We start from the raw sequence: 15843 nt of genomic DNA, 5'->3' as shown, positions 1-15843 counted from the left end.
AAGAGAGCAGCCTGATATAATTTAAATGCAGCTATACATTGCTATACATTGGATAATGATGTACAGGGACATGGAACCCTGGGCAACCTGGTCTAGTGGAACGTATCCCTGCCCACGGCAGGGCCAGTGGAATGAGAAGGTCTTTTAGGTCTCTTCCAACCATTCTGTGATTCTGTGACAGTTTTATTATTAGAAACAAGACTCTTAAATGTCAAGTCAGGGTGGCAAATTCTTAAAAAACAAAAGAAGCCTGCTCAAATCAGATGGAAGAAGTGCATCTAAGAAGCATGCAAGAAGTTAAAATCTTTATTATCCAGTGCTTAAGGACGAAATAACATACCTACCATTTTCTCAACCCTGTTCTTACTTCTCCTTTGAGACCTCCATTATCATAAATTCCATCAGCCCAAGCTCCTCCAAAATACCCTTACTAAAACTTATCCTTTCCTATAAGCAGTGGAATCTGCTGAAGTCATCAGTGGATCAACTGCATACAGCATGAATACTGAAAAAAATATTTTAGTTTTCAAAGTAAATATCTCACTGAGCAAAGATGAAAATAATATTTCTTTCTGAAAATAGCCTATTCAAGGAGGAACCTGGCAGATGCGGAAGTGGAGTACAGCAGAATGTAGCTCCAGCTAGGATTCCCACCCCCAGCTCAAAAGTCTGCTGGCATTACTGTCTTCAAAACAGACGTTTAAACTGCTTGTAAATGACCTCCTAAGCAACCAGCTTTCAGGGGCACTTTTATACTACTACAGTAACAGAGAACTAAAATGTCTTTGTTTTCATGATTACTTCCTTTATGAAAAGATAAAAATTACTACAAAACTGATGTTGATTCAACAGCTGTAATACAGAATAGGTTTGGGCATTAGTTAAAATGCTTGTATATCTATTTTTAACCTTAATTTAATGTAGGCAGCTCACACAGATTAACATCCGCTTTTTGATGATGCTTTTGCTCAGCACAAGTCTTAGATTCTCCCTAATTGGCAGATATACACAATATGCACAGGGACCAGTCTCTCAGGCAACACGATACAATAAACAGGACACTGAACTAAGGGAACCGAGGAAGCTTGGGTATTCATCCCAACTGCATACTGGTATGTTGCATAATCTTCAGCATATATCTAATGAACTTGGTGCCAAAATATGTATTTCAAGGTATCTATACAATACTTTCCATCGTGCTATGAAGGAAGAGGGCAGAATAAAGAAAATCTCTTCAATATTGAAAGCCTGCATTGGTAATTTACCAACATAAAAGAAATAAATCTTCCATGATAGTCTGAAAAACCTCCATGGCTTAAGAAAACTTGCAGCATGGTGATGTTATTTCTGTTCATGACTCATCACCTCTAATTTGGATCTACTTTTTAATGGAAAAAGAATTAAGCACATTAATTCGAAGCAAACGAATGTATCACTTAAACATTGCCAAATGCTTCTATTGTTCACCACCACTGAAATACTTTTTGTGTGCTCTGGAAATAGATGCTCCCTCACAGAATAGTGTAATCCCTCAAACAGCAATTTTTCTGTTTGGTAAAATACAATTTAAGCAGTATGCTTTACACCATAGTCAAATTCCATCTTACCAGCATTTATACTCACTTGGAAAAAAAGAGTAAAGATTTAGCTTTACAACCAACCTTATTTCATAGGGTATTATACCAGCATACATGGCTCAGCATTAAAATAATAAATCTTTTTTAATTAGAAAATTGAAGAAACTGCTTCTTCACAATCTGGAATCACATCACTACATTTTGCTCATGAGAACAAAGTTTACAGTCATAAGTTGCACATAAAGGGTTTATTTTAAATGTTTTAAGGATAGAGTTACATCATAATTATAAAAATTACTTACAGAATTAAGTAACAGATTTAAAGTGTTTATACTTCTAAATGCAGAGAACAGGGAACTGTCTACATTGTTCAAAATAAAATAAAAATAATGAAACCAAGCTCTAAAGATGAAGTCATTACCTAATTTTAAAATGTGAACACGAAGACCTTTGAACTATACACATACCAAGAACCATCCAAATTGCACTAATGATGTAAAATACAAAAAGCACAGCATTTTCAAGGAACCAGAAACTGTTTTTAATGTAATTCTATCCCCCAGAAGCAATTAATCAATTCTATCTGAAGATAAAGCCTCCGTTTTTAAATGATTTATTTAATGAAGGCATCTACCTGTTGCAATAAAAAGGGGTTTCCCCAGAGTCTATTCCTACCTAGTTTAGGGTTTGGCACTCAAAAGAAAAATAAAAAATGTAGTGTTTTACTGATCAGTTGTGGTCTTATTTATTCTTTAACAGATTATGTGGTCCCTTCAAATGCTGCATGACACATACAACTGGAAAATTACCTTCCGTTGGCACTATGCTCGTCTCACCGGTGCATTTAATCCTACTAACAACCATTAAAACAGCACAATAAGCAAATTCACAAAAAACTGAACACAAAATAAAAACAGAACAAAACCAAAACCTAAACATTTTTAACATGCAACTTTAGTTTGTTACATTGAACGTTCTAATCCTCTAAGCATGCAAAAAAGGATGGTCTGCATTTAACTTTTTTTTTTCTTTTAAAAAGTTTTACATGGCAGCCTGACATCACGCACACGCACACACACAATATACAACAATACTACAGCAGGTAAATGTGAAAGGCCAATAACTTTTATACAAAGATCCATGGCCTGTGCCATCACAAGCCCTATGTAATTTTGGAAAGTAATGTTGAACCCCTAGAACAAGGAACCAACATTTAGTTACCAGGGTAACGCAAGCACTGCATGCAGATCTGAAACATGAGCCTAAAACAAAGCCCAAAGCAGATGGGCAGGGAGTGGAATTAGTCTCAAGCCTCAAAAAGGTGGTTTAAGCTAACAAAAACAAAACCAAAAAAAAAAAAAAAAGAAAAGGAAAGAGGAAAAAAAGATTAAAAGAAATACCTACACAACAGACAATGGGGACATCTAAAAACAACCATAAAATTTACAGTTTATAGATTATACTCTAATTGGCATAATATGTGGTGTATTAAAGTGGCTTGCAGAAAACCCACAAATGCAAGCCTAATGCTAAAAATGTTCCAGTAGACCTAAACCTCAGACATTTCAAACCAAACCTCATATTCCTCAGATGTATAGCCCCAAATTCAGTGTACTAGGTTATTTGTGTGTCTTGTGTATAATCAATACACTCACTCATTCTTGTGCCACAAATATCAACTTGGGCTCATGGAGCCAGGCTCAGCTTTGAGATTTACATGCAGGACTCTTAAGAGTCAATAGAAAACACATAACAGATCTGCAGGATGAAAACACTGTGTTGCAAATCTGCTCACTTTGTTCAAAACACAAGGAACATTTACGACTTGGGTACTTAGAATTAAGGACTGCATTGAGAAGCTATTCACTGAAATACAATAGCCTGCCTTTGGTTGCCCATGATGAAATACTGGACATAATGCAATATAGTAGCAATGGACAAAGAATTAAGGTATCATATTTATATGGTGAGTATTAATTACCATTCAACAGCATAATGAGGCACAAGCCTTAAGGCTAAAATATGAAATAGGCAAAAAAATGGACAGAAAGGGGCTTAAACCACTGAGTCTTCGGTATCAAGAATACCCACAGTTGAGGTCATACAGACCTCTGTTCTCTGATTAACAGCACCTCTCCTGCATCCTTCCACTAATGGCGTAAGGGTGGATATCAGTGTATTTGTTCCTTCCATCAGCAGTGCTGACTGTCTTCACAAACTGCATTTCTGTGAAGCAGTTCTTTGAAACTTGCAGAGCTCTGCCTTAATGTAACATGACAATTTTGTTGCTGTGCTGATCGTTGTTACCATTCTGATACTTTCAAAAGCTGCCACACTTAAACAAAAGAAACAAAACAAAAACAAAAAACAAACAAACAAAAAAAAGCACACACACACAAAAAAACCTTAATCTTCATTTACAACTATCTTGCAAGATTAAAACCGTGAAAGGATTTTGCTGTTGTGGGCTGCTATTTACATCCACAATCTAATGCAGATGACTGAACCACTGAGACTGCCTATAGCTTCCATTAGATAGTACACCACTGGCATGCAGAACTCTAGTGTTCATAGAATGAAATTCACGTTAACAGCATACCTCAAAGCAAGTACAATGTACACCACAAAAGGCAACAGGTTTAAGCTGTAGATTTGTCCGGACACTCCTTATGTGGGAAAGCCAGAAAAAGAGTAAGTTGGGAAGATGCCTTCTTAAAACAAAATGGTTATACACAAACAAACAAAAAGAAATCAATCAAACAACAACCAAAAAAGGAATGCAACAGACTGAGCAGAAGGCAACAAATGCCTCTCCTTCTCTAAAGTTGTCTTCAATAAAAAAAAAAATTACTCCCACCTCCCCCCTTTGAGATTGTATTTACCGTGTAAAATATTAGCTACTGTTAGGCATCTAAGTCCGCACACAAACATTCAGGTTGCTAGGTTTTGATATTAAATGAGAGACTACTGATTGCCAATGCGTAGTCTAAAATCTTCTGAAGTAGCATATATACTGCTAAACTTGTGGCACCAAGCACTTGGGTTTTGCTAAGAAGTGTATATAACAAACAAATACAGAAATACAACATTTAGGATTGAAGGCAGCCTTGTCGCACGTATTTACTGGTTCCTACAACTTGTAAATATGGGCCATTAACCTGCATTTTCTAATTAACTGGTTATACAGATTAAATATACTTTTATAGTTTAAAGCCTTTTCACTGAAAGGTGCATAAGTCAAACATTTGATATCCTACTGCCCTGTGACTACTGAAAATGCACAAGTATTTCCACGTACTGCAATTCTTATAAAGCTGAATTTGAAATAAAGTGTAGAAACACAGCAGATTGGTGTTACTTGGGTTAGGCACTCCTTAACTCTGCACAAACTGTTAAAACCTTTCTGAAAAGTCAACTCTGTCCCAACCCTGAAAACAAGGACTGCCAGAAGCCAAGAAATTAAATTTAATGTTACAAAAGAAGGCATATCAAAATATCAAACTACACTTGCATGTGGCAGTTGAACAGGTGAGTGCAAGGTTGAAGAAAGTTAAAATCTATGAAAAAAATTTAGATTAATGATTACAATACTAGATCAACTTTACACAGCTTGAATTTGCAGCTGTTCTTTGCTTTTAACTCCCTCCTGCCCAGATATATTGACTTCCTTCAAGAAAAGGAGTTCTCTTACACAAAATGTGTCACGTTCACATACATTTTTTTTTGTATTACTCAGAACAAAACAGTTTTGCTGGCAGAGATTGTGGGTTCGCAGGGACATTTAAGCTTTCATTAAACTGGAAAGCAGTCAAGTCTTTGTGTCTACAAATTTTACATTTAATAGTTCCACAAATTTGGCAAAAGTTCACAATGATGTCTAGGATGTCTTCACCAAATCGTAGACATAAATATGGAAATCATCATCAAACTTGATGAAATAGACTGATGGTTTGGCTTCAACTTGATGAATGACCATGCCAGTCCTTTTTGAGCCATCTTCTTTGGCATATTCCACTTGTTTGCCTACCAGGCTGTCCACAACTTCACCTGGTTCCCGTTCTGCAGGAGGTGAATCATCTGTAACACAAAAATAGTGTAAGTTGGCAGGGATTGATGGTATTTCAGTATGCAAAACAATTGCAGAATCTTCTGCAAAATGGGTAAGAAAAAAAATCAGAAGGCTTAAATACAGAGTACACTGAAAGTAAGCTTTGTTCAGACAAGCACTTAGTAACTGTTACACTTCTGGAAACCATAGTGGTCACCCCAACCCCCCTTTCAATTTTATGAAGTCAAAAACAGCACTTTCGTTAAAGGGGTAAATCTATCAACATGAAGATTTAAACAGAAGTTATCCACAGAAATTTTCTATAACTGAATTTAAGCCACCAGCAGAAGGTGACACTGTATCTACCTCATTAGCTGCCACACTAAACCTCCCTTCTCCCTATACACGTTATTCAAAATTTGAATGTATGCATGCCCTTTCAACAAAAAAACCTCTAAGATGTCTAGTAAATGTAACCTTATTAAAAAGGGCTTTTGATCCCATGTTGGAATAGATGTCACTAGTAAAGTGTAACCATATTATTTGCTTGTCTAGCAAAACCTTCCCAGAAATATCCTTGTATTTTCAGCAATGCCTATGCCAAATGTGGATGCAAAAAGGCATGAGTTATAATATGCCAATGGGGGTTGGTTACAAGGCAATTACAGAACAAATGTGATCAGCAGTAAAAGCACCATACTTGAGAATCGGAAGCTAACCACATCAAAACATACATTTATTTCTCAGTTTGTCTCTCTTTTTTTGAATACACTTAGAACACACTTAGCTCAAATTGTGTTTTGTATTCCAGTGAGGAATTTTCTTAGTAATGGTCCAACCTGCTGTGGCTTTTATTCTGGAAATCCTAAGCCTCTAAAATACTTTGTTCATGCTTGAGTTGAGAACCCCTTACAGATTTTATCCGTTCTCTTTTCAATTCTGTGAGTTGTGAAAGAACTCCCAAATGAGTGAATGGATTGGCTTGACGTAGTTACACTTAGATTCTTCCCCAAACTTATGAAGTTTCTCTGCAAATTTTTATTTCAGATTCTCCATAAATGCATCATCATACATAGTTATCATCCTCTTAATATCAGCTTTGTGTAAAGAGTCTTTGTTAGCCTAAGTTCAAGCTTAACACATTTTAATTTAGAAGGAATTATGCAATGTTGATCAAGTTTTAGTGTAATATCCAGAAATGCATTTTTCCCTAAAAAAAAAAAAAAAGTGATGCTGAAGGGGAAAAGGGGAAAAAAATGCCCTGGAAGTTTTAGTTACAGTACTATGGAAAGTTCTACCAAACTAACATAAGTACTTCCAGGTAGATTAAAATCTGATTTGAAAAATACTACCCATAATATCCAATCATTGATGTAAGGACACAAATCAATCTATCTGGAAAACATTCAGATTCACAGAAGGTAGCATATATTTGAAAGGTTTTGGAAAGAGAGTCAAGCAGTAGACAGGTGCTTGCCTTATTTATTTAGGAATAGGAAGGTCACTTTTTTCATTAATGTATGTGGCTTACGCTTTACAAGTGGCAGATATATTGCTTTTGTTAGGGTTAGGGAACAACATCTAAATAAACGATTACTATTGACGAGAAACAAATAAATTGCACTTGTCTATTTAGTCAGCAGACTGCATGTTATCAGTAGTATGTACATCTGAAGGATTCACCAAATCAGTTTTACCTAATACTTCCATAGAGCACTATATAGCCTTCCACTAGTTACCCAATTATTAATTTACTTTGAAACCCAAATCATTTGTCAGGGAAGTGTTTTAGGTACATGGGAGAAATAAATCTCTTCTCTTTTTTATACTTGGCTATCCAAATGCTTTGAACAATATTCATTCTGTGAAAATTCTTCTACATAACTAGGGAAAACAAAATAAAAATTTTCACTTCAAAATACAAGGAAAAAATATCCCTCTCATCTACTGAACTATTTTTCTTGCTTGTGTATTGCAATGTGTTAGACAAAACAAGTTTTCAAAAGATTAGTGCTTCTTTCTTTACTGAAAGTTTTCCCTCACTGAAGACACCTATCACAACTAAAGTAATCTGATTATACTAACAGGCCCCAAAATATTATTCCTATAAGAACTAGTTCTTATGCAAATCAAGAGCCATTTCTATGATCTGTGATACTTCTCACTATACACAATAGTGAAAAACTTCTCGCTTGCCCGTTTCTATTAAAAAATCCAGAGTACATATTTTCAGCAGAATTAGGAATAAATATGGAAAATGGCTTTCTTTTGCTACTACGTCTGCTGATTAAAGTAAAATGTGTCAACAGCTAACACAGGTGATCTTGGTTACACTGTTATCTTGGTTAGCTCTCATATTATACTTCATTTAAAAAAAGGGATGAACAAACAAGATCGTGTCCAAAAACAAACTCTCATGTCCGTAAATAAATCATAGCCAAACAATAATATAAAAAGGTGTCACTTTCTAATAGGAAAGGTGTAACTGGCCTACTTACTGGAATCAGGCATAATGCGAAGGTCACCTTCTTTATAATCATCTAAAAGTTGGTACATGTACAAGACAGGATCTTTCTCATAGGTAATATAAAACCACGTGTTCATAATAGGAGCTCGAGCCAAAACCATCCCCCTCCATTCATCTTTTGAGCCATCCTCTGTCTCAAACATATGTTCGACAGCTTTGCCAATCATTGTGTCTGCCAGGTGGGCATCACTAATCCGAGATGAAGCTGAAATGACAGCATTTCATAAGTACATTCATAAAACAATTTTTCACGATTCACGAACAAGTTTGATTGGAAGTTATTTAATTCATATATAAAAAATGCTGTCCATTCCAGAGAGTTTACTATTGAAGAAAAGCAGAAAAATGGAGTTGTTAAAATAATAAAAACATTGTATTGCCCAAGAAGAAGTAATTACAAAAAAAGGTAAAGGAAGAACAACTGAGGATACAGCAATGAAGACTTTTTGCATTTTAACTAGGTACTCGACAGGGAGAAGGGCAGCCAGCCAAGAAGAGTACGGAAGACCAAACAGCTCTACAAAGTTTTTAATGGAAGTTTTTGGACTGGTTCTCCTCTAACACCACTCTAAAGACAACTTCTGATTGGTCTGCAGTCCTAAGAAATATCAGCTTAGTCCTTTCGTGGGTTAGGAATTAACTAGGTTAAATACTGAACTCTTTTGTTTTTGTTTGAAAAAACTTGCAGTTTAATAATCCAGTACTAACTGTGACATTTATTAAGTAACGTTATTAATCAAGTTATTTTACTCTGAAAGCATTTCCTCCTGTTATTAGAAATACTTAGCGGAAGAAGTACATGAGAAAAAATATCAGACACACAGAGCAGACAATATAACCAAAATGTCTTACATTTCAAATTTTAACAGAAATACCAAAGTTAACTTTTCATAAACTCAAAGTGTAAAACCCTAAACAAAAACTGCAGAATATACTGCACACTATTTAAAGACAAGAGATACCACTGTACTCACTGGTATCATCAAATCTTTGTGAAATCAAGAAAATTTAAATAGAACATTTAGATTACCTCCCATGTGACAAAAATGCATTTGACTAATGTAATTTAAATAGTCAGATGTTATCTTGGAGATGTCGTGAAAGATTAGTAGAGAACATTTAATAGTAAACGTCCGTTTGCATGTATCTAGGAAAAAAACCAACACTTACCAACTCTGTCTGGAAGGACTTCAAGTGCTGAAACTCTTTCATCCTTGTGCAGTTCTAGTCCATACACACAATCAAATCCATCATACTTTATAAGATAAAGAGAGGGATTTACAGGAACTTGATCGAGAACTGTGCCCTTCCATTGTGTTACAGGTCCACTCCCTTCTTTCCATCCATGCTGTATTCTGCAGCCTACAATGTTTCTTCGTGGCTGAGAAATAGGTTTGCTTGGTCCCACATTGTTTCTATGCTTTCTGTACACAGATACAAACATAATATTAAACAAGTACATATCCAAAATTCTATTCCAGACAACAAGTGTATACTTTGTTTTAAGGAGATATAAAGCATATCATACTATTGGGAAAAAAAAAAAAGAAGTAGTGGAACACTTTTGACATGCTTCAGAAGGTCAGTTTCGTAAGTGTCCTTTCTAAAACTAGTTTGCTTAAGAACTAAGTTGCAACACTGAATGTAAAACTCACCTGAACAGGTCTCAAAGCACAAAGTTACCTGACAGTATTACAACTTTACTACCTCGTTGCTTTCTCTGTACAACAGTATTCCCTTATCCTGGGGGAAGAAATTGGTGGATATAACTGGTGGTTGACTAAAATTCTTCCATGGCTTTTTATTTCCTCCTGTTACTTGTGGTTTCAATTGAGGTTCCTTTTACACTTACATATATTTTTAACTCCAAGACATGTCAGAAACAACATTCCTCTAGCATTCCTTTTTATTGCAAAACAAGAAAAATGATGTGCAACAGTAATAGCAATAGATGTGATACTCTTTAACATAGTAGAATGATTCAATGTATTTTTCTGTTTTTCCTTTGTATTTTCATGGAATTTGCATGGCAATTTCTGTTGAGTATCACTTGTTCTAATCAGTGGGCATGTAAGCTGGCTTGAAATTTCAAACCACAGAAAGCTTTATACAAAGCTTTATTATGCAGTTATTAAAAACATTAATTGACAGTTTTAAAAACAAATAAAGAAGCATCTGAACATTGTAACAGCATACAGATGATAAAAAAATATTATTTCTATTTTAGCATGTTACAATACGGACATTAATTCCTAAAATGATTACTTAGAGGGTTGCCTGATCAAAATTATTGTGAATGTCAACTAGTTCTAAAACAAGTTTTTGGATTAGTTACTACTAGTACAACACTTCATTTAAATGACAGTCAAATATGCACACCACCAGCATTCTTAAAAGCAACATGGAAAGAATGAATACCAATTGCGAAAATAAAAAAGTATTGTTGCCTAGATTAGAGACACTAACCACAGATAAGTCTCTAGAAATGACGAAAGCTCACATGTATGATATGAATCCAAAAACGACCAGAAACAGTCATAACAGTGAAATCTCACTCTTAGAGTAATGATATATAACTGTATGATATAAATATTTCTATGCATACGAACATATAGAAATCATACACCAAATACATAGAAATACATAGAAATCAAACTTTATCAAAAATAAGATGTATCATTTTTTCATCAGCTTGTCCCACCTCCAGATGAATTTCTTAGCAGTAAGTTCCATAGTATTTGTCAAAATGCCCCATTGTGACAATTGGACTTTTTTAGGATAACCATGTTGTGTTTGTACTCCTAACTTTGAGAGCACAAATTATAAACTCTGCCAGTTAACTGATACCTTCCCATGAAACTGGTTATAATTTTTATGCAGAAAATAGAACACATTTTCAAATTCTTGTTCTTACTTTTTTTTTTAGTGTCAGTCATGCTTTACTATGAATGACCAAATGAAGGAACTAGTTCTTGTCATTGAAATGAGTTTGTTTTACATGCAACTAATTTACTTAGTTCTAATGAATCAGCCTTCTATTTTGAGACAGAATAAAGCAAACTAAAGGTAAAACAGCTCATTGAACACTGACATAATTATGTCACAGTTTTTGACAGTTTGTCTATGTTGCCAATTACCTGATTGTTGAAAAGGGTAAAATACACGGTTTATTTTTGACCTCACAGTTGATTTTACTTTCTGACTGTAAAGCGTAACCCACTTTAATGTTTAAACTGTAACAAATGAGAAGCTTCACAGACATTTTAAAGAATATGATGGAAAAACGCTACAAGAGAGAGTTCAGACTGGTAACTACCTTTTAAAATGCCTCACAGAGCAAAAAGCATGAGGTGCACAATTGCCAAGCAATCCAGGTATACCTGCAGTTCAAGTTGTTTTTGAGGGCTGTCCTACTTACTGAACAGCCATTCTTTTTCATTTGCAGTGGTTTTTAGTGCAAAAAAAAAAAAAAAAAAAAAAAAAGAGATCTTTAAACAAGTAAATTGACAAGGAAAATCTACTTTTTCTTGCATCTGAATATGTGGTAAGAGAGTATAGCTTCCTAAAAGACAACAGGTAAAAGCTACCAATGTTTTTTCATACAAGACTACAGTAGTCAACCCAAATCTCCTCAAGCGTACACTGTCTTGCTGATACACCAAGTAATACAAATGTACATAACCTTCTGAGATGATATACCTGGAAGACCCAAAATGTTTTACTTCAATTTTATTAAAATTATCCTTAAAAATACCACAAAGATTTCCTCAAAGTTTGATGTAAGTTTTCCTAGATATGTGAAACCAGAAAACAGCAAGTCCTGGAAACAGCTCTTGACACATCAGATATGTCCTCATCGTAAATGGCCCTTCAGTCCCCAAGGGTTTCAGATCCTCTTCCTTATCTTGAAGGCATTATGCTGGTAAACAAAACCTAGTTATGTGAAAAGGTTTCATTATCAAAACCAGATAATTCATAAACTTGCTAGAGACTACACAGGTAGAAAGAAACCTTCATAGGTTTTGAAGCTGTGTTTAGATGGTCCTTATACAGACTTATTTGGCAGCTGCCACCAAGAAACCAATGTAGTGCAAAATTACTTAGGACTGGTAGCAGAAAATCATTGCCTTATGGTTGTACTTAGAAGACAAATGGGCATTTATAAAAGGAGCATGGCGATTCCCACTAATCTAAAGTTGTTCATTTAGGTATTTTATTTTAATTATTTTTGTGTTGATGTTCATCTCAGAGAAACACCACAGGGTAGAACTAAGGAAAAAAACAGCAAAGGATGAAAGAAAGCCATAACTCAGAGCTTGCAAAAAAGGCGCAACTGAAAAAAAAATCTGGGAAGAAAATGCTAAAATAGTGTTGGAGCAGCACAGTAAAAACAGTCAGTAAAATTTCACTCTTTCATGGTGTAAAGTAGAAAAGTTATTAAAAATAGGACACAGACTTACTACGATTGTGACCTTACTACAGACTACCAGCAAAAGCAGAATGGCAAGAATTGTTATTTACTTTTCACAATATTAAGACTATGAGGCACATCAATCAAGGCAGAAGCCTTAAGGTATTTTCCATTCTCCTTCAAAAGCCGTAATTCAGTTGTAAAATTCATCTTATGATGCTGCAGGAGCCATGAATGCAAGTTAAAGTGGGCTCAAAAATTCAAAAGGCTAGGCTCATCGCTAATTAAACAGTAGGTACAACCTGTGCACTGAGGTCCTTGAATTGTCAACTACACGACATCTGGGCAGCATATGAATAAAGGACTGTTTTTATATGTACTCTAGTACTCTTTCCTTACGCAAAGAAGGTGGAAAGAGAGTAAGATCTGAGACACTACTGACTGATCTGACACCAATGACGTCAGCTTCACATTCAGAGATCATCACTACCCACTGACAGAGCATTTGGAAGAACTGTCCTTTTGTAACTGACCTATAGCCATGGGAACCCTTCCCAGACGGCTCAGCAATTAACTACCACATAAGAGTTCAGAAGACTATCCTGTGCTGCTCATTTTATCACTTCTTTGATTACAGAATCACACCCTCTTCCATGCTCTCAGCTCCTCCTTCTGCCACAAACCTTCAGAAGCCTGTTAAAATCTGCCCTGCCCCCCCCCACCCCCCCAGGCATTCAAGTGCCAGTAGGCTTGTTCCTTATTCTTTAAGTGAGGAATGTAAAAGTCACCTTAACTAAATCAACAACAAAGCATGCATTACTAACTCATAGTCTACTCTAACAGCTCAGAGTAGTATTAGCATACATTTTTAGTCTTTAGTATCCACTAGCTTACTGTAAACTACACATATAAACAATTCTATACTGTCTCTCATTCTCTGAGGAATCAATGAGCAGCACGCATCTTGGTTTGTTACACAACACCTTTACTAAATGATTCACAAACAATAGAACCAGGCTAAATTAACATAAAGCTAAACTGGATGGTTAAGTTAAATGCTCATCATCATGTCATATAGCCTTCATGCTAAGAAATATATAGCCTATTTAGGTATTTAAAAAGTGTATATCAACACAACAGTAAAGACAAATCTAGCCACCCTCAAGTACAAAAGGCAACCCACCTCTGATAGTCTTCCCATCATATACTCCTTTCTCTGAGCGGTTGAAAAAGAACAAGAAAAATTAAGTTTTAACCAACTCTACCTGCCTCTAGACAAATAAATGTTTCTGTTTGCCTTCTATGAAGATAGACAAGAATGGATAATGATGAGTTGGTGGAAGGGATTAGAGTAGTTTTATATCAGGTGTTGTCTCTGGGAAACAATTATCAAATAAGTTAATCATAGAAAATGCACCTGCCAGACAAATCGATTTGGATTGATGCATGTTCTATACCATCATTATAGGACTTTACACTTCAAATGCAACTAGTAACATTTTAATAAAGTTTTTAAAAAGTTTCACGCTTAACCAGCCCAGATTTCTCCCACCAGAGATGCAGCCATATACACCTCGCTGTTCAACACTAAGATCAGTCATGTCTGGAGTACTACCTCTGTTTTCTCACGGCTACACACCAACATTCAGCTGCTGCTGCTATTTAAATATGTTGAACGGGAAACAATGCATGCTGCGAATGTATAGTATAAGCAGGTATCCTTCACACACAAATAGCAGCCTTCTCACAGAAGTACTTCAGTATGTTCTTTACTTTATAAAAATGAAAAATGCCCAGTTTCTGGCTTGCAACTGCTTCAGATTTCCAAAGTAATTATAAAATTCTTTTCACAAGACAATTTCAAAGTAACATTGAAAATGCTGTTTAAAGCTCCATTAGTGGATTAGTCTTTCCTATGACCCTAAACACGCATACAGACTGAATACTATTCCATAAGATTTTCAGGAAAAAAACAGAACAATACAGATATATTTCTAGAACAAACCTTCAAGTTACTGACAGCTATGCTTTTGTAAAAATAATGACAACTTACTTGTGGGAAGTTCTTTTCTTCATCATGCTGGCAGAGACTCCTGCATGACCTACAACATAAATGATGACGAAATTATTGAAAAATAAAGCGTGTATACAGTGTCAAAGAAAGTGAGCTTACGTAAGAGTTTTCCTTTTAAGTGCCAGAATGTAAGCTATCCAAACACTTCACGTTGTGATCGATCAATCAACTCCCACAATGGGAGAAAGATCTGCAGAAACAGACAAGGACTACAAGCTCATTAATTTTGGGGAATGAGCTAACCACAATAGATACAAAGAAAGCTGAATTTAACACAACAGGGACCTGAATTGTGTTTGTTCTAGAAGAAAGGCCACCACAGTTGAGATGATCAACTCCCTACAACAGTTAAGAGAATCAATTGACTGTGTAACTATTCATCTTTGTGTTAATGCAAATGAATGCCTTTCTGAGTTAGCCAGACCAGCACAAGGGAAGTATCCGTGTGGTTCAGCCTACAGAACATATAAAACAGCAATGAATGAAAAGCAGATTAACAAGCCTTTCATAATAACTAATACAGCAAAGATTCTGTTTGCAATTTCAGGCTGTTATGAGACTGAGTAACTAGAACAGTAATTAAATCACGGAATCATAGAATTGAAGGGGTCAGTAGGGACCTTGAAAGATCATCGCGTCCAACCCCGCTGCCAAAGCAGGTTCCTTAGAGCAGGCTGCCCAGGTAGGCGCCCAGACGAGCCTCAAGTATCTGCAGAGGAGACTCCACAGCCTCCCTGGGCAGCCTGTCCTAGTGCTCCATCACCCTCACTGTGAAGGAGTTCTTTCACATGTTGGTGCAGAACTTCCTGTGCTCCATCTTGTGGCCATTGCCCCTTGTCCTGTCCCCACAAACCACTGAAAAGAGGTTGGCCAAATCCCTCTATCTCCCACTCCTCAGGTATTTATACACATTGAGGAGATCCCCTCTCAATCTTCTTTTCCCCAGCTTGAACAGACCCAGGCCTCTCAGCCTTTCCTCATAGGGAAGATGCTCCAGGCCCCGTATCATCTTTGTGGCCCTCCGCTGGACTCTTTCCAGGAGATCCCTGTCTTTTTTGTACCGGGGAGCCCAGAACTGGACACAGTACTCCAGGTGAGGCCTGACCAGGGCAGAGTAGAGGGGGAGGATCACCTCCCTTGACCTGCTGGCCACGCTCCTTTTAATGCACGCCAGGATCCCATTGGCCCTCTTGGCCACGAGGGCGC

At 36.2% G+C, this 15843-nt stretch overlaps 1 protein-coding gene across 4 annotated transcripts in view; it reads right to left on the bottom strand.

Annotated features, from left to right (window-relative positions):
* Window positions 1–1702: 1702 nt before the first annotated feature.
* The window catches only part of SPIN1 (spindlin 1), a 56900-nt gene continuing 42759 nt past the window's right edge, over window positions 1703–15843 (bottom strand). For 3 of the 4 annotated variants that reach the window (XM_084305687.1, XM_084305685.1, XM_084305686.1), the window contains exons 3-6: window positions 14617–14665; window positions 9323–9576; window positions 8124–8357; window positions 1703–5654 (exon numbers count right to left, since the gene is read on the bottom strand). In XM_084305687.1, the coding sequence (XP_084161813.1) occupies window positions 5455–5654; window positions 8124–8357; window positions 9323–9576; window positions 14617–14665 (737 nt within the window). In that variant the 3' untranslated portion in view covers window positions 1703–5454. Of the gene's footprint in view, window positions 5655–8123; window positions 8358–9322; window positions 9577–14616; window positions 14666–15257; window positions 15398–15843 lie in introns of those variants that run through there. The other variant, XM_084305688.1, reaches the window with a different exon arrangement.

This window comes from Netta rufina (genome assembly GCF_964035555.1).
Source record: "Netta rufina genome assembly, chromosome: Z".
Lineage (NCBI taxonomy): Eukaryota > Metazoa > Chordata > Aves > Anseriformes > Anatidae > Netta > Netta rufina.
This window is presented reverse-complemented; position numbering and strand designations above follow the sequence as displayed.